The following is a 22,683-nucleotide window of genomic DNA, read 5'->3' as shown; positions in this document are numbered from 1 at the left end:
CAAGGCACTTTTCCCTTAAAAAAAAAAAAAAAAAAAAAAAAAGGAATGAACTGTTTATTATTGTCGACAACACAAATGGAAATTGGCAGAAGTCCACTCTGGTCTGGGGGGCTGTCCACAACTCTCTAGGATTCTGCAGTTGTCCATCTTCCTTCCCACGGCGGCCTCAGCCTTGGGAGGATCCGCTGGCCAATGAGGCCTGACTGGGGAGCAGAGTTCCCAGGCTGGATAAAAACAGCTCCGGAGGCTCTAGGTCAGTATGGAGACCCTTGTGGTTCACGAAGCCTTGGCTTTTCTGCGCTGGGTCACCCAGAGCAGGATAGATATGGATAGCGTGGTGGAACCCAGAATCCCAAAGAACATGAGTAGTGAGAAGGAGCCCTGAGAAAAACAGACCGAAGAGTAGGGCATTACACTGAGGGCCCGATCCTAGTGCACCTGACCCTTAGCTAGGTCAAAGCTCTCGAATAGTGTTCTTTTCTCTTTCAGGCCACTTGCTCCTGGTCTCCAGGCTTTTCTTGCTGACAGATTCCCACTATGCATTTCTCTCATCCCTAATTAGAAAGCCTAATTCCTCACCTGACGCATACACTTGTAGCCATGGAAACCATCAGCACAGAGACACTGCATGAGCCCTGGGCCATCAGGTGCACAAGATCCATTCTCGGGACACAGTTCTGGGAGCCAGAGAGAAAGAGAAAATATCACTGGATCTCCTCAGGTATGTATCCCAAATACTTGCGTTAACTTAAGAGTCTGTCAATCCTTCCACGGTCAAGGGAGAGGAAAGGAGAGTACAGGAAGCAGAGCATACCAGCAATAATAATCATTATCTTCTAACCCCTTTTCTTTCCAAGGGATTAGAGCCTCAAAACCTGGAACAGAAGGCACCTAAGCAACTTCATGGTCTTTCTGGTCTAAAGTGAATAATACAAGGGAAGAAAGTTTCCACAACGATGGAGAAGAGGCAGCATACCTGGATCCTCAGTGCTATTGCAGAGGTCCCTTTGCCCTCGGCAGATGTTGTTATCTATGTGAGAGGTGATAGTATTCCAAGCATCGATACCTCCAGGACAGCTGACATCTTGTGGCAGTACCCTGCAGACAACACAGGCTGTCACAATATGCAGCTCAAAGCTGCTGAGCTCACAACACTGTGAGCTCAGATTCTTGCCCCCCACCACAGACCCTTACTCACAGAGTCTGGAGCTGAGTAAAGCCATGGAAGGTGTTGGTCAGGTCATCCTTGAGGGGGTTTGCTTGCAGGTCTCTGCAAAGCATACACTGTTAGAACTCTGTTCCAGAAAGCACTATAACTCCATTCAAACATTCTCCTGGACTGTTCTTATCCTGGGCTATCCGAGTTTAGATATTTAATATTCAGACCCTGCTTCTTTTTTTTTTTTTTTAATTAAATTCAGTTTTATTGAAATACATTCACACACCATACAATCATCCATGATATACAATCCACTGTCCACAGTATGATAACAGTTATGCGTTCATCACCACAATCTATCTCTGAACATTTACCTTACATCAGAAAGAACCAGAACAAGAATAAAAAATAAAAGTGAAAAAAAAAAACACCCAAATCATCCCCCCATCCCACCCCATTTGTCCTTTAGTTTTTATCCCCATTCCTCCACTCATCCATACACTAGATAAAGGGGGTGTGATCCACAAGGTCTTCACAATCACACTGTCACCCCTTGTAATCTACATTATTATATAATTGTCTTCAGGAGTCCAGACTGCTGGGTTGGAGTTTGGTAGTTTCAGGCATTTACTTCTAGCTATTCCAATACATTAAAGCCTAAGAGGTGTTATCTATATAGTGCATAAGAATGTCCACCAGAGTGACCTCTCGACTCCATTTGGAATCTCTCAGCCATTGAAACCATTTCATCTCATTTTGCATCCCCCTTCTGGTTAAGAAGATACTCTCAGTCCCACGATGCCGGGTCCACATTCATCCCCGGGAGTCATACTCTGCGTTGCCAGGGAGATTTACACCCCTGGGAGTCGGGTCCCACGTAGCGGGGAGGGCACCGAGTTCACCTGTCAAGATGGCTCAGTACCCTGCTTCTTCTTCTTCTTTTTTTTTTTTTTAATTCAGTTTTACTGAGATATATTCACATACCATACAATCATCTGTGGTGTACAATCAACTGTTCACAGTACCATCATAGAGTTGTGCATTCATCACCCCAATCTATTTTTGAACATTTTCCTTGTACCAGAAAGAACTGGAATCAGAATAAAAAACAATAAAAAAGAACACCCCAATCATCCCCCCATCCCACCCTATGTTTCATTTAGTGTTTGTCCCTCTTCTTCTACTCATCCATCCATACACTGGATAAAGGGAGTGTGATCCACAAGGTTTTCACAATCACACTGTACTCTACATTGTTATACAATCATCTTCAAGAGTCCAGGCTACTGGGTTGGAGTTTGGTAGTTTCAGGTATTTACTTCTAGCTACTCCAAAACATTAAAAACCTAAAAAATGTTATCTATATAGTGCATAAGGATGTCTACCAGAGTGACCTCTTGACTCCATTTGAAATCTCTCAGCCACTGAAGCTTTATTTCGTTTCATTTCACATCCCCTTTTTGGTCAAGATGTTCTCAATCCTATGATGCAGGGTCCAAATTCATCCCTCAGAGTCATATCCCATGTTGCCAGGGAGATTTACACCCCTGGGAGTCAGGACCCATGTAGGGGGGAGGGCAGTGAGTTCACCTGCCGAGGTGGCTTAGCTAAAGAGAAAGGGCCACATCTGAGCAACAAAGAGGCACTCAGGGGTAGACTCTTAGGCACAATTATAAACAGGTTTAGCCTCTCCTTTGCAGTACAAGCTTCAAAGGGACAAGCCCCAAGACAGAGGGCTCAGCATGTCAAGCCGTCAGACCCCACTTTTTAGGGTCCATGCCCAAAGACTTTCCCATCAATTCTTCGCTATATTCACCTTTTGGGAGGGAGGGTACCTAGCCACTTACATGATGACAGCAGTACGTGCCTGAGCAAAGTTTGGACCAGGATCCTTCAGAGAACAGTTCTGGAGATCCAGCCTAAGGAAACAAAGTAATCAGTAATCAGTGTAACTCTGTGTCTCTTCTCCTCTTCATCCATGGCAAGGATTGTATTTGACTACACACTCTTTTTGGCTAATAAACATTAACTGAACCCAGCTGTATTCAAAGCCACAAACTTGGAACCATGATGGTAGCCATTTTAATCTTGTCCAGTACAGCACCACTAACTACATGTAGCTATTTAAATTTAAATTAATTAAAATTAAATGAAAATTTCTGTCCCTCATTGGCAGTAGCCATATTTCAGGTATTCAGAAGTCACATGTGGCTACTACATTGGAAATACAGATACAGAACATTTATTTCCCTCATCGCAGAAAAGTTCTGTTGGACAGTACTGTTTGAATCAGTACATCTAGGCCCTGTCAGTTCACATCTGCACGTGTATTGGAAAAAATGTGTTTTTTGTCTAGGTTAGTGGATCTCACATTGTAATGTTATGAAACCAGATCCACAAAGGGCCTACAAATGAAAAAAAAATGCAAATCACATATAAATAAAAGTTTTTTCCAAGTGCATTTTTGATCAGACTGGATGTAAACTCCTGGACACTGAGGACCATGCCACAATTATTTTTTCTTTAATATCTATCACTGGCCATTCTTTTACTCTATAAATATGCACCGAGCACCTATTAAAACATTGAGAGAATACTTTCTAAAAAGGCATAAAAAATAAATAATTAAATAATTAAAAAGAAAAGGCACAGTTCAGTATCTTTGCTTTCAAGTGGCTTACAGTTTAGTAGGGGAACAAGACAATTGCCAAAATAAAAAATATAAATGTTAAGTTACAGTATGAAAGAAATCACAGAACAGTTTGTAAATAAATTTGACCAGTACAGACACTAAGGACTGGAAGTCAATTAAAAAGACATTACTCTAGGATTTAGTAGTAGGGAGAATTCACAAAAAGTTGATGAAATTGTAGGATATGTTATGTCCTAATTTGGTGGAGGAAAGCACTTCCAGATAAGGAGAAGGGGCTGAACAAAGAAACAAAGGTGGAATGACTTTGTGGGTAGTTGAATCTGGCTGGAGCTTTATCTGTAGTAGATACTGAATGCCTAGTTCATGATTTGAACTTTATCCTGAGGGCAACAGAAAATTATAAATAAGGAATGTTTTCTATAGGAAGATATTTAGATAGATTAGGGAAAGAGGAGAATGGAAGCAAGAAATATGACATTTTGAGTTTGAAGTGAGGATGAAGCATTCAGCAGAAAATGTTTAATAGGGGCAGGAGTGAATCTGAAGGATCTATCAGGGGACAGGAAGGGGAATTTGCCTCCAAGACAAACATGAATTAATCAGAAAGGGTGGAAGGAAGACCATATTAGCATAGTATTGAAGGCTATTAGCATGTTAGTCTTGAAGAATAAGGAGAATTTCATGGAACACACAGTAACTTGATAGTAAACAAAAGAACAAAGCTCATACAAAACTTTTTGTGTGCTAAGTCATACAAAACTTTTTGTTTGATTAAAAAAAAAGCAGGCAAAAATCATGACTTCTATGCGGTTTCAACCGGAAAGAATCATAGGGTTTAGCTAGCCAAAAATGCTATACAGATCTTAAAAGCCTAAGTCATGGTTTAGATGCCTCCAATATAGGCACCAGTGTTTATGCCCAAAGCCTATCTACCTAAAGCCTATCTACAAGGCCTGGTAGAATCCGTCGTGGAAACTGAGTATTTTTCAGTCTCCAGGGATGCCATCTCCTCCCTCACCCCAAGATGGCGCCCTTCTGATTCAGACAGCAGCGGGCATGCAGCATCAGCGCCGGGCTCTGCTTACAATGAAGGGCCACTTCAGACGAATTTTGCACACTCCCTGGGCACTGGATGCATATCTGAGAAGAGAGAAACCTATTAAGACTCTAGAAATTGAAAAGCCAAGAAAAGAACAAAAGGAGATCGAGAGTAAATTGTCAGGAACAGCTCTCTGCGGGACTCTTCTCCCCGTCCTCTTTGTATGGGGTTAGACTAGGGGATGCATTCCTTCCCATACAGCCTGGCACCACCCCAGCGCGTCAGAGCCTTGCAGTCCCAGACCTAGGCCAGGAAAGGCGATCAACTCTGAGGATCACGTACGACTGGAACATATTATGCACCCCCCAGTGACTTCTCAATCTAACAGTCCCGGTTTGGCGCGGAGTAAAAGGGCTGGCACATACACAAAGAACACATCAAACGTTACAGAAAGTACATTCCGGCCGTTACACGAAATACGGCACTCGGGCGTGGAGCGCTTACAAAACAGCCGCAAGACTCGTCTGTTTTGAAATAACTTAAAAGTTACTCCAAGAGTAAGGAGCGAGGTCAAATTTCAAAGGTCTCGGAACGTCAGCCGGGCTGGGGCGCCGCCCGGCCGGAGCAGCGTGAGTACTTAGGACCGGGGCCGGCCGGGCTATGGCGGGGTGAGGCCAGGAGGAGGCCTCGGGGACCAAATCCGAGCGGCGGGTGCGCCATCTGCCGGCAACTCTGCCGCGGCCCGACCTCTGACTTGCTTCTGTACCTCGGGTAGCGCCAGGGGCCTTTCCACGCCCAGAGCGAGAAGCAGGGCCGCAGCCCAGGGCACGCAGCTCGCGAGGCGGCCGGGCCGGCAAAGCGCCATTTTCCCGCTCCCTCGGTCCTTCTCAGCCTGTCGTGTGCTCTGCGCGTGGTCGCTCCGCCCCCGCCTTCCCTCCCGGGCCGGGGCCCTCTCCTCCCCTGGTTAGCCAAGGCCTCGCGGCTGCAGCTCCACCACCCCTGAGCCGCCCGCCGGCCCCCGCAGCTCCGCGTTCCCGGCGCGCGCGCCCCCGCCTCGGCTCCGGGCCGCTGCGTCTGCCCTCAGTAAACATGGCGGCGCGCGCAGGGGGCGGGGCCGCGCGGGCCGGGGGCTGGGGCGCTGCGGGCCCGGCGGTCCGGCGGCGGCACCACGTGCGTGGAGACGCGGCAGGTGAGCCCGGGCGGCCGGGGCCGGGAGGCTGCCGAGAGTCGTGGCGGGGCGGGGAGAGGAGCAAGCGAACCGGGCTCCCGCGCGGGGTCCGGGCAGGTCTGAGGCGTGTGCGGCGACGTGGTGGTCTCAGCGCCACGCGGCTGGAAGGAAACGGGGAAGCGCTGGAGAGAAAGCGGGCGGGGTTGATGGAGGAGCGGAGGGACAGCTGTGGCGGGAGGAGACGAGCCGAGGACGCTCCGGTCACCCCGTCCTTTCACCTCAGTCGTGAGCGCGCGCGCGAGGTGGTCGGGGCGGGAAAGACGCCGCCCTAACACCTCATGTACCTTTGCCTTCCCAGAAAAAGTGAGCGATGGTGACCCCAGGAAGAACGAAGGGATCGTCCTAGTCCTGGCTGACTCGGAGGTAAGGGGAAGGGGAAAGCGGGAGCTGCTCCAGGGTGACGGGGGCATCCGCCGAAGGGCCCCCGGGAAACCGGCTTTTGGAGCGACTGAGGGTTGGTTTTGGGGAGGGCCAGCCAGAAGCTCCCCAAAGTGCGCCCGAGCTCCTCTCGAGCGGCCGGCCCGGGACGAGAGAGGCTCATCCTGCCGCCTCTGATCTCTTCCATACACCCCCAGTTATATGTTTCTAAGGCTTTCATTGTTCTTAGCATCTTAATGAGGACCTCCAAAGTCTTTCAGACCCTTGAAGAATTCCAGGCACAAGGGTAGATTTGAAGGAAACTCTTTTGGGACTGTTGGTGTAGCCATGGCCTTTTGTAGAAGTCAGAGCAATCGGCTGCAGTGTGACCAGGGTGGTCGAGAATGACTTCTTTTGTGTGTGTGTGTGTGTGTGTTAGACTTTTTAAAAGGGGTCCCACAGCCCACTGTTTGTGCCCTGATGCCTTAAACCTTTAATGAAACCACTCAGCACTTACTTTTGGCTCCTCTCTCAGAGAGTTGAAAGTCCATGGGGTTTGAATAAGTATAGAATTTTGTGTTTTTTTTTTAATTAATTTTTATTTACAAGCACTCTGAACCCACCAAGCAAAAACTCTTCCTTCTCCATCCCCTTGTAACCTCGAATCTACTTTCTGTTGCTGACAATTTGCTATTTCTAGATATTGCCTATTAAGTGACATCCAACAATATCTGCCCCTATGTGCCTTGCTTATTTCACTCAGCAGAATGTTTTCAGGGTTTATCCACTCCGCAGCATGCTGCAGCATGTCTCAAAATTTTGTTCCCCCTTACACAGAATAACATTCCAAGTATAGAGTTTTTAGGAAGCTACTGCCCAGTTCTTAGAATCATGCCTCACGAAGGCTGTGTTACTGGATCAGGCTTTTCCTGCCTTGCCTGCTCTCCCTTTTCAGCCATCCAGGAGGGTTCTTGGCTCCTCATGCAAATAAAGTTCTATCATAGAGGGGTGTGCATTTCTGGACATTGTTTCACAGGCCAGGAAAATGTACTGGGACCTTTTTCTTCCTTTCACCAACCACCTACACATAACCTTTACACATTCTTTGCATGCAACAACCTTCTTTCTTACTTTCTAGTAGTTCTCATCACCTTTATTGTAACAGTAAAATTTTGCCAAAAAGGATTGAAAGAACTCAGGATGTTGCAAATTACAAAGACCTGGGGCATCTTTACAGTAAACCAGAGTGGCCTTTGGGAACATTGGGGAGACTGGCATCTGTGACTCTGCAAAAACATACAATCCCTAGAGTTGCCAGCTGTGATTTCCAATCTTTACTGGCCTCAGGAGGGTCAGAGTTCAGGTTTAGACTGCATGGAGCCGTTGCTTGCCAGCTATGCAACATCTGCGCGAGAACACGGTGTGGGAGCGGCAGAAGAGAGCCAGGCTGGTTTTACTCAACGTAGGCAAGAGCAGAAGATGGCTTTATATTAATATCTCTCTATATACTATTGGTTGAAATCTAAACTTTGACCCATTAATGACTGACTTAAATTAACCCTTTGCTCTGGGATTAGTGAGGACAGGGCTTCTGGGGAGTCAGTCCCTGGTGACAGCTACAGATAGCACCCTTTCTGTCTTTCTGATTTTATGTCATGCTGGGTAGCTTTGACCAAGTTATTTAACTTCTCTATGCCTCCATTTCCTTGTTTAGAGAGTGTTCAGGTAAACTGTTTGACCTGAAACACGGTGAGTTTGTTTTGTTTAGAGCAGTTGTAGGTTTACAGAAAAAGTATAAGTGCAAAAAGTACAGAGTTCCCATATATCACCTCTGTAACACACACATAGTTTTTCCTATTAACGTTTTACATTAGTGTGGTACCTTTTTTATGATTCATGAACCAATATTATTATATCATTAACTCTAGTTCAAAATATTAGGGTTCACTCTTTGTGTACAGTTCTATGGTTTTTATTCTTTTAATTTGTCATTGTGGTAACATACAACATAAAACTTCCCATTTTAACCACTTTCAAGTATATAACTCTGTGGCATTAATTACATTCACAGTGTTGTGCTACTGGCAATACCTTCCATTGCCAAACATTTCCATCACCACAACCAGATACTCCATACCCATTAAGCATTAACTCCCCATTCCCCACTCCCACACCTGCTCCTGGAAACCTGTTTTCTAATCTCTGACTCTGAATTTGCATATTCCATTTATTTCCTGTAAGTGAGATCATACAACATTTGCAACAGTTATCCATTTTTGTCTGGGTTATGTTACTCAACATGCTTGTCTTCATGGTTCATCCAGGTTGTTACATGTTTTAGAACATCACTCCTTTTTATGGCTAAGTAATACCTCATTGTATACATATACACACACACACACACACACACACCATATTTTGTTTACGCAATGATGGAAACTTGGGTTGCTTCCAACTTTTGGCTAGTCTGAATAAAGCTGCTGTGAACATTGGTGTACAAATATATGTTCAAGTCCTTGCTTTCAATTCTTTGGGGTATATACCTACAAATGAAATTGCTGGATCACATGGTAAATCTATACTTAACTTTCTGAGGAATTACCAAACTGTTTTCCACAGTGGCTGCACCATTTTACATTCCTACCAACGATACATGAGGGTCCTATTTCTCCACATCTTCCCTAATACTTGTTATTTTCAGTTTTTTCAATAATAGCCATTCTAATGGATGTGATGTGGTGTTTCCTGTTTTTTTTTGTTTTGTTTGTTTTTTGGTTTTTCCCCAAGGAGAGAAAGAGTTTATTGCTAAGCAGGAAATCAGATGGCCTATTGGCCTAAAAATATGTCTCCCCTAGTCTAAGGAGTTTAGGGTTTTTTATGGATTCAAAGGGGAGATGGCATTGTTACCATTATAATAGTAAGTATAAACAGGTCTGAGACTAGGCTAGAATAACCATTACAATAGTAATATAAACAGGGCTGAGACTAGGCTAGAATAACCATTACAATAGTAATATAAACAGGGCTGAGACTAGGCTAGAATAACCATTACAATAGTAATATAAACAGGGCTGAGACTAGGCTAGAATAACCATTACAATAGTAATATAAACAGGGCTAAGACTAGGCTAGAATAACCATTACAATACTAAGTAATAAACAGGACTGAGATTAGGCTAGAATAATCATTACAATAGTAAATATAAACAGGACTGAGATTAGTTCAGGGAGCTTCAGTAATTTCAAGTATTTTGGCTGTTCTATAATATATAATAGAAGGAAGGAAACATCCATATAATGATTCAGTAACCATAGTCATTTGTTAATTCTTAACTTCTGGGTTACAACTCCTCCCTCTTGTTTGTTCATTCTTCAATCTGGAGGGATATCTCGGTGGCCACCATTCTGATTGTTGTTCCTGGAGACTGGTGTCTCTGGGCTTTGGAGCTTAAATGACTTGGGAACAATATGGAGGCTTTAAGTCTCTGAAAAATAAACTTAATAAGTAAATTGAAAATTAAAGGTGAAAGTAAAAGGAGTAGAAGAAATATTTTTCTTTTTTTTTTTTTTAAATAGATTTTTAGATAGAACCTGGGAGGTTCCTTAGGGTTTTCAGGAATAGTGTTGGCAGTTTCTGGCTGAGACCTGCATAAGAGTGACCTCTGGAATGACCTCCCAACTCTTAGCCATTAAAATCTTATTTCTTTTTGTCCATTTTGGTCATGAATCTATTGCTAATCTCAGGGTGTCGGGGGAGGTCACCCCTGGAAGTCATGTCCCAAGTAGTGGGGAAGGTAGTGAGCTTATTTGCCGAGTTTTGCTTAGAGAGGCCACAGTTGAGCAGCACAGATTTTTAGGGGGTAACTCATAGACATTACATCAATACAGAAATAAGCTTTATAAATGCAAGCCTCAAGATCGAGGACTTGGTTTAATAGCGTATTTCCTTTTATTAGACAGGGTTCATATATTTTAGAGTTTATTTTTATAGGTCTCCCTGTTACAAGTTTAAATGGGGATAATATATGTTTTTCAAAAAGGAGTAGATCTTAGATTTAGACTTTGCAAAGTTCTTTGATTATAGTTTGGTAAATTAGGAGCCCCTATTATGTGAGAGAATAGCAGGAATTCCCCAGGTAGGGAAGATTAATTATTCTATGCTTTCTTTCCCTTCCCTCAAGGGAACTTGCAAATAGTTTTTCATTGTATGCCCAAAATACTCTGAAATGCATCAGGGTGTTACATTAACTTGTACAGAATACTAAGATCTCATTTCTTATTCTAGGTTTCATGTCAAATAAAGCTGAATTAGATTGTTCAAATAAACTGACCAGGCAGGTTAAGTCAGATAGTGTGCTACAGACAAAACAAAACAAAACAAATGAAAAACAAAATAATAAAAACAGTGTGCTACAGAAAATTTAAATTTTTGAACAAAATCTATTTGGTCTCTCATAGAAATTAAAGTTTTACAAACTACTGTTAATATCACCCTTTACCCTGTATTTTAATTCACTTTAATTCTCAACTAGATCAGCCCCATTCATTTCTTTAATTAAAGTCTGATTCTTTAGCTTTTTAACAGTTGTTGTATGGGGTTGTTTTAGAATGAGTGTTGCTTCTTGGTACCTTAGAGCTGGAGAACTTTAACTCTGAGTCTCAGGTGTCACACAGATACGCAGAATTCCAGGGAACCCGACTGGTTTTACACAAAGAGCAAAGCATCTTAGAATTTAGAAATAACAGTTAAAGCTTAGGAATGAATATGGCTGTTGTAAGAGTTTACAATCTAGGCCCTAATTTTCTTATAAGCATTTTCTAAATGAAGCTATTTTCAGAAATAAGAACATTTAACCATTCACTTATTGGGCTCATCAACTATAACAGGAGTTTTGTCCTGTCTCATCTTTACACATTTACTAGGATTATGTTAGTTAATAGGTAGAACAATTTATATACTTGCCTTGCTTCTCTTTTAAAGTCTTTTTGTTGAAGTTGAAGTTATAAGTTATAGCTGACCACATGTACTTTTAGAGAAGCATTAGAGCAAAGTAGTGTAACTGACAAGGAAATCTGGTCATTTCCATGATCTGTAACATTTTTCTAAGAATAACTAAAACCATGACTAACAACATCATACTGTTGTCTAATATCATGCAGATCAGTATCAGAATATAACATGAACAGTGAGAACATTGCCAAGTCTTTAGGAGTCTCTCAATCCGTGAATAATATTTCATCCACACAAACTTAGCCGACAGAATATTTAAAATAATCTCTTTTAAATTTGATAACACTTCCCAAACACTTCTCATGTAGTATATTAAACTGTTTTTAGCCACCTCACTTTTACATGGTGAACGAACAAATCCTTTGCAATAGTTTGAAATAAAAGGATACCCTCTAGAGTTTGATTTTGGGAGGCCAAAATGTCAAAAATTCTTAGGTTTGAACATTATGTTAAACAGAAAAATGGGTTACTTTATTTGGTTTCTTATACAACCAAAGTGACAACAAAAAGTAAAATATGAGTTAATATGATTATAAGAAAAAGATTTAGTTCCTTTAAAAGTGAAAAGACTTCTAAAATAAAAGATAAGGTCAACATAAACATCAACAGAGATATTCTGATATGACATAGGATCTTTGTCTTGTAGACAGAATACTCGGATGGTTAAAAACTTTTTATAACCTTTCATTAAGAGCAGACCAACAATCTGCGTTATTTTAATGGTGATAAAATTGAACTCCAGTTTTGTATGAATACACAGTTTGACACAAAAGCTCTTTAAAAATGTTATGAACAAGCCTATCAAATTTTTGGTCTGCATCGACTATGACAAACAGAATTTACTTTCACAAAACTAGCCATTTTACTTTAGGACAAACTACACTCCCTTAGACAAGCTTCTCAAATTTTAATTAGCATTGACTACAACAAACAAAATTCACTTCTACAAACTTCCCTGACTTTCCATATTCACCCAGGCTTTGTCTTACACATTCTGCAGTACAAAATTACACTCCTTAACAATGCACATCCTGTATACTTTAAATACCTGCATACTTGACCAAAAAGGTCTTTGATATTGTCTTTAATAAACATCCTACAAAACAATTATTTTTAAAATAAAGTTTGCCAAAATAGTAACTTAATTTCATTAAACACAAACTTACATTTTTCACCATCTTAAAGACCTAATAGATATAATGCTAGCTTATTTTATCAGTAAACCTGTATAAATTTAGGGAGAGTATACCCAAGCAGAATAAAATTTTATTTATTTGGTTCAAAAGTCATTATAAAAACAGGAAAGGACTAGCCTTTGTCACTGCATTTTTGCCCCCACACCCACTGGAGGTTAAAAAGCGTATCTTTGTTTTCATAATTTCTTAAAATTACAAACAACCCCAAAAACATACTGATTGTGAAGCTCTGGAAAATATAAATTGTTTAATTTGTCCTAAGCATAAATCCAGGAAAACTTTTCCATAGCTCTCAAGGACATTTTCTTTTACTGACTGAAATTTGTCAGATAGATCTAATTAACTCTGTCCCAAGGCTATTTATGTTTTAATAATGATTTGTTTATTGTGGTTACCCTTGCAAAGGTATTATTGGGGAAAAAATTTTTTAATTGGGGAGGTCTCTCATAACACACATGGCCTATTCCTCACCATTTCCCCTGTGCCTACCATTTCTAATCTCCAGGCCCAGGAGAAAATTCTACAACAAGCCCACACTCCCCCATCTTTTTGCCCCTGGCCCTTCCCCCATGGCTGCCTTAGCTGGTTCATTCATATTTGGCCACGGTTTAAAAGGCCCTGGGGGCAGAGATAGGTGACATTAAAAGAATGAGGCCTGATTCTGTTGAATTTTGGTTTTAAAAGTTTTCAAACCAGGGAGTGGCATTTAAGAGCCCTAAGGTGGCCTTAGTATTGATAAGAGTTCCCGTGCCCTTCTTTTAATTGTTATCAATTATTGGATCTATTTCACCTAAAGATCTGACCCAGACAATTGGAAAAAAGCCTTTGCCCTTTCACCAGGCAGCCCTCTGCTGCCTTCCGGAAATTCCACTCAGCAGTTCCTTTCGACTGTCCAGGTTTGTTTACAGTAATTACAAGTACTAAAACTTGGACCCAGGTGCCCCACCGGTCCTCCTCCCCCAGCACTCCAGGGGTGTTATTAATGTTTCTAAAGCTCCCAGCACACTGCTGGGTGACATAGCAGTGTTCAAAACTCATCATGTCAATCATGTCAGACTGTCTAAGTACATGGCATTTTCTGGTATTTTTTTCCCCGAAACTCTAATAATCCCAGGGGGCTGCCTCCGGAGACTGCAGGGTGCAAATGGAGAGCAGGACAGACAAGACCTCACGAGGCCTGAGCCCTCATCCTGCCTCGGACAGTAACTGGCTGTGCAATTTTGGAACAGTCCCTTGAACCATCTAGGCCTGTTTCTTCGTGAAATTAGGGGGTTGTAATAGTGAGCAATTCCTGTAAGTGTGGAAGTAGTATCATTCTGTCTTTGTTCTAAGTTTAGGGGTGCACTGTTTGAGGAGAAGTATTTCTTGTGCAAGAGTCAAAGAAGCAGCTTTTGTGTCCTCTCTGCTCCTTTTCCAGTTCCTTCCAGCCCAGATTGCTAAGTGTGACTTATGGCAAAAGTCTAATCCTTCTAGGAATGCTGCTGAATGAGCACTCCCTGCTTCCCATTGCAGAGCCTCCTGGGCTGAGCTGGGGCCTGGGAGCCCCAGGGTCCCAGCTCTCAGGTGATAGGGCCATTCGGACCCCAGGGATTGGCTCCCTGGAGGGGCCAGTGGCTGCTGAACTTCACCCCACCCCCAATTCCTGTCTCACCTCAGGTCCTGACTGAGCCAGTCTCAGCCTCTGCCCAGCTCCAGACACCCCAGCCCCTTCAGGCAGCTCTGCACAGAACAGGGATCACTTCTCCAGGTGGGTGTTTGTCCCCAGCGACACAGGGCCACTCTCCCTGGCTGTTTGCTTCTCTCCAGAGTGGCCCTGTAATCCTGAGTCTGAAACCCTGGCCCCAGCCCGCTGTTCTCTCACCTTCAACTCTCACCTTTGAACCCCACTCCGCTTCCGGATCTGCTGTTGACTGTGGTGTTATGGGTAGAGGGGCTGAGCCCGGAGTGGAGGGCTGAGGTGGGGTTGGGGAGGATAAGACGGGCGCGGAAGGGCTGGCCTGGGGTGGCTGGAATGGAGTTTGGGGCTGCCCCGGAGGCCACCCCCAGGGATCAGTGCTGAGAGGGGTGCTGTTAGCGGGGGTGATGTGGGATGGTGCGAGGCGGGGGGTGAGGTCAGGGGAGACGGGGGAAGCTGAGCTGCCCTGGTCTCCGTTTCTTCCTCCTGGCTGGGCTGTGGCGCCAGGCAGGGCTCCGCTGGCTCCGTGAGTTGTGGTGACTGGGCCTGTGCCTGCGAGGGGCGGCGGGGAGCTCTTCTGAGCAGAAACTGGGGCCAGCGTTGCTCTTCTTTGGTATTAGGGTGGAGGCTTGAGAAGGTTCTTAAATTTCAACAGTTCTGCTCACCCCAAGATCCTGGCCAAGTTACTGTCTCCTGCCGCCTCACTCTGCTGCTTCTCCCTCCCCTGCCTCCCCTCCCACACCCACTTCCAGGCCTTCTGGGGCCACCACCAGGCTGGCTGGTCCCGTCCGATAGGCACGAGGCCTGAGGGCAGGTGGCCTTGAGGGCCGCTCGGCCTGACTGGGCACTGCCTCCTGTGCAGCTCACCTGGCAGTGTCACTCGGCGGAGGAGGAAGGTGTGAGCCCGTGGCTGGGAGCCGGGTTGTGGCCACTGCCCAGCGGAGCAGCAGCCGAGAGTCCATGAGCAGCCCCTGGCCACAGGTCCTGGACACGGTGTGGACATGAGCGTGGCTGCGAGCACCTCCGCTCCCCTGCCCCCAGCCTCAGGTGTAGACCCTGCCACTCCCACCTTCTCCATAGTGGATTACGCCGTCTTCGTCCTGCTGCTGGTCCTCTCCCTTGTCATCGGGCTCTACCACGCCTGTCGTGGCTGGGGCCGGCACACCGTCGGACAGCTGCTGTTGGCGGACCGCACGATGAGCTGCCTCCCCGTGTCACTGTCCCTGCTGGCCACCTTCCAGTCGGCCGTGGCCATCCTGGGCGTGCCGGCCGAGATCTACCGATTTGGGACCCAATACTGGTTCCTGGGCTGCTGCTACTTCCTGGGGCTGCTGATCCCTGCACACATCTTCATCCCCATCTTCTACCGCCTGCGGCTCACCAGTGCCTACGAGGTGAGTGGGGGAGGAAGGGAGGCGCTGGGGCCACCAGGGTCAGGGCTGGAGGAGAGGGACGGGGCGTACACGAGGGATCTGGGAGCCTGGGCCCCTCCACCCAACGAGGGTAACAGCGAGGACAGCGTGTGCTTATATGGCCTTGCTGGGGGAGGCTGGGACGGGGTGCCCAGCAGCGTGGGGCTCAGAGCAGATACGAGCTGGACATTCCCTCGTGTTCCTGGGCCTCTTGAGGGAAGTTGGGTGTGAAATGTGCGAAGTGAGGTAAGAGGGATGCATTTTTCCCATATATGCTTGCCCAGTACCTGGAGCTCCGATTCAATAAAGCTGTGCGAATTTGTGGAACAGTGACGTTCATCTTTCAGATGGTGAGTGCAAGGATAGAAATTGAGCCTGAGCCATGATAGAGGGACCTGGACTTGGGCATGCTGGGACAGTTGGCACCTTCCTTGCTCTCAGAATGGCAGGATTGAAATTCCTGCTGGGAGTCAGTGTGACAGAAGCCTCCAGAGGCATCCTGCTGCCCATTCCTTCCAGGTCTAGCACAGATACGGTGGTGCCAGCAAGCCAAAATGTAGGAGCAGGTGAAGGGAGGGGGGAGCGAACCTAGGTGATGGGAGGTCACTGAGACTTTGAAGCTAAGGTCCATCTCTCCCCTCTTCCTCCCCACCCTGCACTCTCTCTGCCTCACAACAGGTGATCTACATGGGGGTTGTGCTCTATGCACCATCCCTTGCCCTTAATGCAGGTAAGTAGTCACAGCCCTTGGCTTCCAGCCACATCAGGCTGGGAAAATACCTTTGGGAGGGGACAGTGGAGGATACGCCAGAAAGAATCCTACCTTGGCCAAGGAATTATATCACTGCTTGGGCCCTTGGATTTGGCTCTATTAGATGAGGAAGTAGGCTTAGTGCACTTCACTTAAGCTAATCAACATTATCCCACTTTTATCGGTTAATCCACTTTTGGGTAAAGCTGTATCTCCATCATGGTGAATGATTAATTTCAGTCTTAGCAAACCAGTGACCAATGTCATCCCACTTTATCTCTTAAGACATGGCTGCCCTCATCGAGGTAGGCTTGCCTGCTGGGAAGCCTGCTTCCGGAAATAAGAATGTGGCTTTTATCTGCTTGCAGTGACTGGCTTTGATCTGTGGCTGTCGGTGCTGGCACTCGGCATGGTGTGTGCTGTCTATACTGCTCTGGTGAGTGCACAGAACCCTAGGGGAGGGGGAGATGGGGTAAGAAGGTGGGGGAGGATGAGATGAGAAGATGGGTGGATAGATAGGATGAAATGCTGGGAATGGGGTGGAATTCACTGAGCTCTAGGAGATGGGATTGTATGAGAATAGACGAGATGGGACAGGGTGAGAGTGTACATTAGGGATGGAGGCAGTGGGATTGATGCAGCAGGGTTTCGGCTACTACATCCCCAGCAGGCAGGATAGAGTCCACCCTACTGGATGGTTTGGAGAACATCTATGGCCAGCATGCTGTCTTTTCCCTGCAGGGCGGGCTGAAGGCAGTCATCTGGACAGATGTGTTCCAGACGCTCGTCATGTTCCTAGGGCAGCTGGCGGTTATCATCGTGGGGGCAGCCAAGGTGGGCGGCTTGGGGCATGTGTGGGATGTGGCTTCTCAGCACGGCCTCATCTCTGGGATTGAGTAAGTACACCCCTTCCCCTGCCTGGGGTCTGCAGTGCCTGGGATCTGAGCCTGGTCTTAGCAGCTGAGCTCATGGCAGTAGTAAGCCAAGGGCAAGCTGTGGAAGCCTCAGGTAGAGCTCAGAGATGGGCAGAAAGCTGACCTGCAGAGGTGGCTGGGTGATCTCAGGAGCCAGGCTAGTGTTATGGGGGTTTCAAAAAGTTTTTAGTACCCAGAATGGGGCGATGGTGTGAAGAAACAGAGCCTCTGCCCCAAACTTGCTGCTCTGTCTCTTCAGGCCCCAGCTTCTCACCTTCAGTAGCTCCCTTGGCACTAGCAGTGGGGTCTCCACTCTTCTCTCCTCTGACCCCCGTTGCTAGGAGGGCAGGGAGGGCCGAGTCCCCTTGGGGGCCACAGCCGTGTGACCGGGTGGTGTCCATCACAGGCTGGATCCGGACCCCTTCGTGCGGCACACCTTCTGGACCCTGGCCTTTGGCGGTGTCTTCATGATGCTCTCCTTGTACGGGGTGAACCAGGCTCAGGTGCAGCGTTACCTCAGCTCTCGCTCGGAGACGGCTGCTGTGCTGTGAGCACTGAAAGAGGATGACGAGGGGAGGGGGGCCTGGGACAGTGGGGCGGCCAGTTCCACCAGGGCTGTGAGAGTGGGGACAGGATCTCATACACACTCCCATTGGGGTCAGCATGTGGGTCGCTTCTCTGGGGGCTCTGGAGGGAGGGTCTGGGTTGTCTGTGAGCCAAGCCCCATCTTGGCCCTGGCCTTGGCCTCTCCTGCAGCTCCTGCTATGCCGTGTTCCCCTGCCAGCAGGTGGCCCTCGGCATGGGCTGCCTCATCGGCCTGGTCATGTTTGCCTATTACCAGGAGTACCCCATGAGCCCGCAGCAGAGCCAAGCAGCCCCTGACCAGGTGAGCAGGCCTCCCCGACCCCTCCTACACACACACACACACACACACGCACACTGCCCCAGGACAGTACGCTGGGAGCTGCAGAAAGGACCCCTGCCCTGGGTGGGAAATGGCACCGAGGTCCTTTCCTGTTGTTGGGGTCTAGAGGTCTAGGAATCGAACCTGTGAGGAATTGCCTGACCATGTGCTCACCCTGCTGGGGGTGGGGACCTACCTTTTCTGCCTCCCGGTCTCATCTCACCCTCCTGGCAGCCCCATTTTGCAGGGGAGATAAGATAACAGGCTCAGCAAGGTGACCTGCTTGCGTATGTCATCCTGCCTGTCAGGCCAGAGCTAGGGTGGGGGCTGCAGCTCTCCCAGAGCACCTTCTTTTCCCACCTGCCATGGAGTCACTTGGGTCAGCAGCGATGCCTCGGGGTCTGCGCCCCTCCCTGGTGTCCCCCTCTCCGTGGTCTGGCTGGGGCACGTGCACAGAGGGCTTCCTGGCACGTCTCACCTGGGGAAGGGATCCCCTCAGGAGAGCTGTGTATGTCTGCTCTGCTTGTAGTTCGTCCTGTACTTCGTGATGGATCTCCTGAAGGTCCTGCCGGGCCTGCCGGGGCTCTTTGTGGCCTGCCTCTTCAGTGGCTCCCTCAGGTACTCCCATGACCATTTCTCTCAGGTGTGGTGACAGTAACCCCGCTGGTACAAGGGACATCCCTCTTGAGTTTCTCATTGTGCCCGGCCCATCTGGGGAGATGGAGACACTTCCTTTTTGGTTAAGGATTCTCCTATTACAACACCTGGAATCGATCTACTTGAACAAAAATTTGTACCCACATACACAAAAGGACAAGTGGCCTTCCAGGTCTCCTGTGAGATAACCTCTGCTGACCACTGTCGGGTTGGCTTTTTGTGCTGCACGTCACTCTGCCACCCTTGGGTGCTGTCCCCTCCATGGGGTGCCTCTTGCTTTGCCTCTCTCAGCTGTTGGACTCAAGGCAGCTTGTCATTCTTTTTCAGCACCATATCCTCTGCTTTTAACTCACTGGCAACAGTTACGATGGAAGACCTGATTCGACCATGGTTCCCCGATTTCTCTGAGGCCCGGGCCACCCTGCTTTCCAAAGTCCTCGGTGAATTATGTTCCTCATGTCTAGCCTTGTACTCTCACAGAGCCTGGGTTAATGCCTGATAGGCCATGACCACTGTCACCAGTTGGCTTTGAAGCACCTGCTTTGCAGGGCTCAGCCTTTGCCTAATGAAGCACCCAACCTTCACCCCGCACTTGTTTACATGTCGAGGCATTTCCTGGGGAGGTTCTCTGCGTACTTAAGAGTGAGGACAGGATGGGAGGGACCTGGCTCTGGGTGCAAGGTAACATGCCCTCTGCCTCCAGGGTCACAGGGGTGGTGGCTTGGCTGGGGAAAGGAATTTGCTCGATTTTTTTTTTTTTTCTTTTGCATTAACACACATCTTGTTCCCTCCCTCTTCCTTTCCCCAGCCTTTGGCTATGGGCTGCTTTGTATAGGGATGGCCTTTCTTTCCTCCCAGATGGGACCGGTGCTGCAGGTAATGATTATGGAGAGAAGGCAGTTTTTAGGGGAGGAAAGGAACTGACTGAAATAGGAAATTGGGGGAAAGAGCTATTTTGAGGGGAAGACATAGTAGGCAGGTATTAGAAGTTCCCCTCTGATGGACTAGCTTTAGCTGTGGAACAGGCACAGGTAGCCAAAAGCTTCAGTCGTTCTTGGCATTGTTGGCTCAGACATCGGGAGGAGAACCCACAGCCCATCCCAATTACCATTCCTGCCTGTGGAATCTTAAGTTGTCTGTTTCAGCTGGAAGGGTTTGTGAGGAAGTTCTGACCAGTGGGCTCTGAGGCAGTGGCAGGTGGCCGGGCCCTACATCGGCGAGGCTGGGGATGTCTGAACCTACTGTGCATGCTTTTCTCTTATTTTCCCTCCACCCCGTCCTCCCCAGGCAGCAATCAGCATCTTTGGCATGGTCGGGGGGCCGTTGCTTGGACTCTTCTGCCTTGGGATGTTCTTTCCTTGTGCCAACCCTCCCGTGAGTGACCCATCTGACTCCACAGTCATGTGATAGGGGTGGGCCTGGGGAATGGCTGGGCAGGGCTCTCACCATGAGTGCTGGAGACTGGGGTGGAGGTTTGGTAGGGAGCTGGGGCAGCCGAGGGCCAGCATTTGGACAGGAGAGTGTGCCATGTCTTGGGCAGGGTGCCATCGTGGGCCTCTTGGCCGGACTGGTCATGGCCTTCTGGATCGGCATCGGGAGCATAGTGACCAGCATGGGCTCCAGCTCGGCGTCCACTGCCTTTAACGGGTCCAGCTTCTCCCTGCCCAGCAACCTGACTGCTGTTCCCATGACCACGCTGATGCCCCCTACTGCCCTCTCCAGGTGAGCTGGGGCTCACTTGTTCTTGGAGAGCACAATTCATCTTGATTCACTAAGGGATGGGCCACCAGAGGCCTCCAGAAAGTGTTGGGTGTTGGGCCCCAGGCCTTGGGGACTGTGTAGGTGGGTGGAGCCAGGGGCCTGAGGACAGCCCCATCCATAAATTGCTTCTTGTCTTCCCTCCTCTGCTCTCCCCAGGCCCTCAGGGCTGCAGCGGTTCTATTCCCTGTCCTATTTATGGTACAGCGCTCACAACTCCACCACAGTCATTGTGGTGGGCCTGATCGTCAGTCTGCTCACTGGTGAGGGGGTATAGGATTGGAACCCAGAGAAACAACAGGGGTGGGCAGGGGGATCTCAGGGAATCTGGAGTTTTGGAGAAGTCCTGCCCCTGCCCTGCTGAACTCTTGGGTGTCTGTAGCAGTCAAGCTTCCTGGTTGAGATCTGGGAGGTGGGCTGGGCCTGTATGAACTGTGGAACCCAGAGGACAGAGGGCTGGTGGGTGTGGACTGGACACGGTCGGATACTCAAAAGCACATTTGCCTTTAGGGGGAATGCGGGGCCGGACCCTGAACCCTCGGACCATTTTCCCAGTGTGGTCCAAAATCCTTGCCCTCTGGTCTTTGTCTTGCCAGAAGCAACTTCCCTGCAAAGGCTGTAGCCAGGTAGTGCCTCTGTTGTCCAAATTCTCCTCTCCCAGCCCTTCTGCACAGACCACTATCTGCCCTTCCAGTTTCCCTTCCATCCCTTTAAGCACGGACTGTCCCACAGCTGCCTCCCTGGCTTCTATCCCTAGGGGGGGTGTGGGCTCGGTGGGCAGACGGGTCTTGGGCCCAGAGAGGGGTGCCGAGGGCTGGCCTCCCCCTGCCTGCCCTTCCTCTGCCCTCCCACCTGGAAGGGATCAAGCTGTCTTGTCACTTGTTCTACCTTAGCTCTGTCACCACCCCTTTGTCTCGTATTCACACCGTCCCACTCCCCTTGCTATATGTTCCCCAGGACCTCCTCACAGACACCAGCATGTTTCCGGAGAAGATCAGTAACGGCATCGTGAGGGGCAGCAGCTACAAGGAGGCTGCAGCTGTGTCTGAGGCAGGCCAAAGTCCCACCTTCATTCTCCAGGAGACCTCACTGTGACCCGGACCCAGGCCCCAGGCCGCTGCCCACACTGTGCAAGAGACCACCCTGTAGGACAGGAATGATGCACTCCATATGGTCCACAGGGATGGGGAGAGCCCTGGAGGACCGAGCCCATCCCAGCTGGCCTTGTTCTCAGAGGGCCAGTCGTGCAGTAGAAACTTCAGCATCGCTGGGGTTTGAGGATAGGGCACTATTTTTCGCCTTGGCCTCACCAGTCTGTTCTCTAGCAGACCGGGCTTGCAGGGGGCAGGAGTGTGCCAGAAATGGGGATGGAAGCAAATCCTCTGGGAGAAGGACAGTGGCCTCTAATGCAACATTGGCAAGTTCCACCAAAGTGAATAGAAATAAGCATTTGTGGTTGTAACTGTTCTTGGGCCCGATTTGGCAAGATCGACCATCTCCACCATAACACTTGAAGCTGTCTTGACCTGTCGCGTCCCTTGCAGTCCCATGTGAGCACAGACACTGTCAACCACAATAGACTGCCCTGTGACTGTCAGGCTGTCTGTGGCACCCGAGTCCCTCTCGTCCTTACAGCCTACCTCTGTTCCTGAGGGGAAGACTTTGGTGCCCCTGAGAGGCCTCTCAGAACTGACAGGTGTGTTTGTTTGCTTTACATAGAGTAGGGAGTTTTCCACATCGCTGCCCTCACCCTCCACCTCTGCACGTGGCACTTGGGGTGTGCAAATGTGGATCCAAGGAAACCAGTGCCGTGTGCTGTGACTGGGTCCACTGTGGAACAGCCACCCCTGACTCCTGAGCCATGGCACCTTAGTGTCATTGTCACCTGTGTTTCTGTTTCCCTGTGGAGCTTCTACCCTGTTCCTGTCTGTTCCTGGGCAATAAAAGCTGCCATTGGATCTGAAATCTG

General features: G+C 48.0%; 2 protein-coding genes across 7 annotated transcripts; one reads left to right on the top strand and one right to left on the bottom strand.

Annotated features, from left to right (window-relative positions):
• Positions 1-17: 17 nt before the first annotated feature.
• ATRAID (all-trans retinoic acid induced differentiation factor) lies at positions 18-5,898 on the bottom strand. Its single transcript, XM_037812621.1, has 7 exons — positions 5,618-5,898; positions 4,831-4,952; positions 3,007-3,078; positions 1,199-1,270; positions 977-1,098; positions 580-677; positions 18-381 (listed from the first exon to the last, which is right to left on the bottom strand). The coding sequence occupies exons 1-7, from the start codon at positions 5,714-5,716 to the stop codon at positions 277-279; spliced, it is 690 nt and encodes a 229-aa protein (XP_037668549.1). The 5' UTR covers positions 5,717-5,898; the 3' UTR covers positions 18-276.
• SLC5A6 (solute carrier family 5 member 6) lies at positions 5,404-22,683 on the top strand. Of its 6 annotated transcripts, none has more exons than XM_037812620.1 (19): positions 5,404-5,480; positions 6,378-6,442; positions 7,784-7,898; positions 14,300-14,390; positions 15,181-15,712; positions 16,015-16,080; positions 16,409-16,460; positions 16,850-16,917; positions 17,223-17,377; positions 17,802-17,942; positions 18,152-18,281; positions 18,829-18,917; positions 19,284-19,396; positions 19,765-19,832; positions 20,244-20,330; positions 20,497-20,678; positions 20,874-20,977; positions 21,225-21,340; positions 21,672-22,683. In XM_037812620.1, the coding sequence occupies exons 5-19, from the start codon at positions 15,320-15,322 to the stop codon at positions 21,807-21,809; spliced, it is 1,902 nt and encodes a 633-aa protein (XP_037668548.1). In that variant the 5' UTR covers positions 5,404-5,480; positions 6,378-6,442; positions 7,784-7,898; positions 14,300-14,390; positions 15,181-15,319; the 3' UTR covers positions 21,810-22,683. The 6 variants fall into 6 exon arrangements, with proteins under 6 accessions (XP_037668548.1, XP_037668545.1, XP_037668547.1 ...); XM_037812619.1 differs by lacking the exon at positions 5,404-5,480 and adding an exon at positions 5,540-6,040; XM_037812617.1 differs by lacking the exon at positions 7,784-7,898.

This window comes from Choloepus didactylus, chromosome 20, assembly GCF_015220235.1.
Source record: "Choloepus didactylus isolate mChoDid1 chromosome 20, mChoDid1.pri, whole genome shotgun sequence".
Classification (NCBI taxonomy): Eukaryota; Metazoa; Chordata; class Mammalia; order Pilosa; family Megalonychidae; genus Choloepus; species Choloepus didactylus.
Note: the sequence above shows the minus strand (reverse complement) of the source record. Positions and strands in the feature narration are given on the sequence as shown.

Bases quoted from the DNA above. Each gene is read 5' to 3' on its own strand.
- ATRAID (XM_037812621.1), bottom strand. From the start codon at position 5,716: ATGGCGCTTTGCCGGCCCGGCCGCCTCGCGAGCTGCGTGCCCTGGGCT. The intron at 4,953-5,617 runs GTACAGAAGCAA...CTCTCTTCTCAG, and splicing joins GGCCCCTGGCGCTACCCGAG to ATATGCATCCAGTGCCCAGG. The intron at 1,271-3,006 runs GTAAGTGGCTAG...TATGCTTTGCAG, and splicing joins GCACGTACTGCTGTCATCAT to AGACCTGCAAGCAAACCCCC.
- SLC5A6 (XM_037812617.1), top strand. From the start codon at position 15,320: ATGAGCGTGGCTGCGAGCACCTCCGCTCCCCTGCCCCCAGCCTCAGGT. The intron at 16,081-16,408 runs GTGAGTGCAAGG...GCCTCACAACAG, and splicing joins TGACGTTCATCTTTCAGATG to GTGATCTACATGGGGGTTGT. The intron at 16,918-17,222 runs GTGAGTGCACAG...TTTTCCCTGCAG, and splicing joins GTGCTGTCTATACTGCTCTG to GGCGGGCTGAAGGCAGTCAT.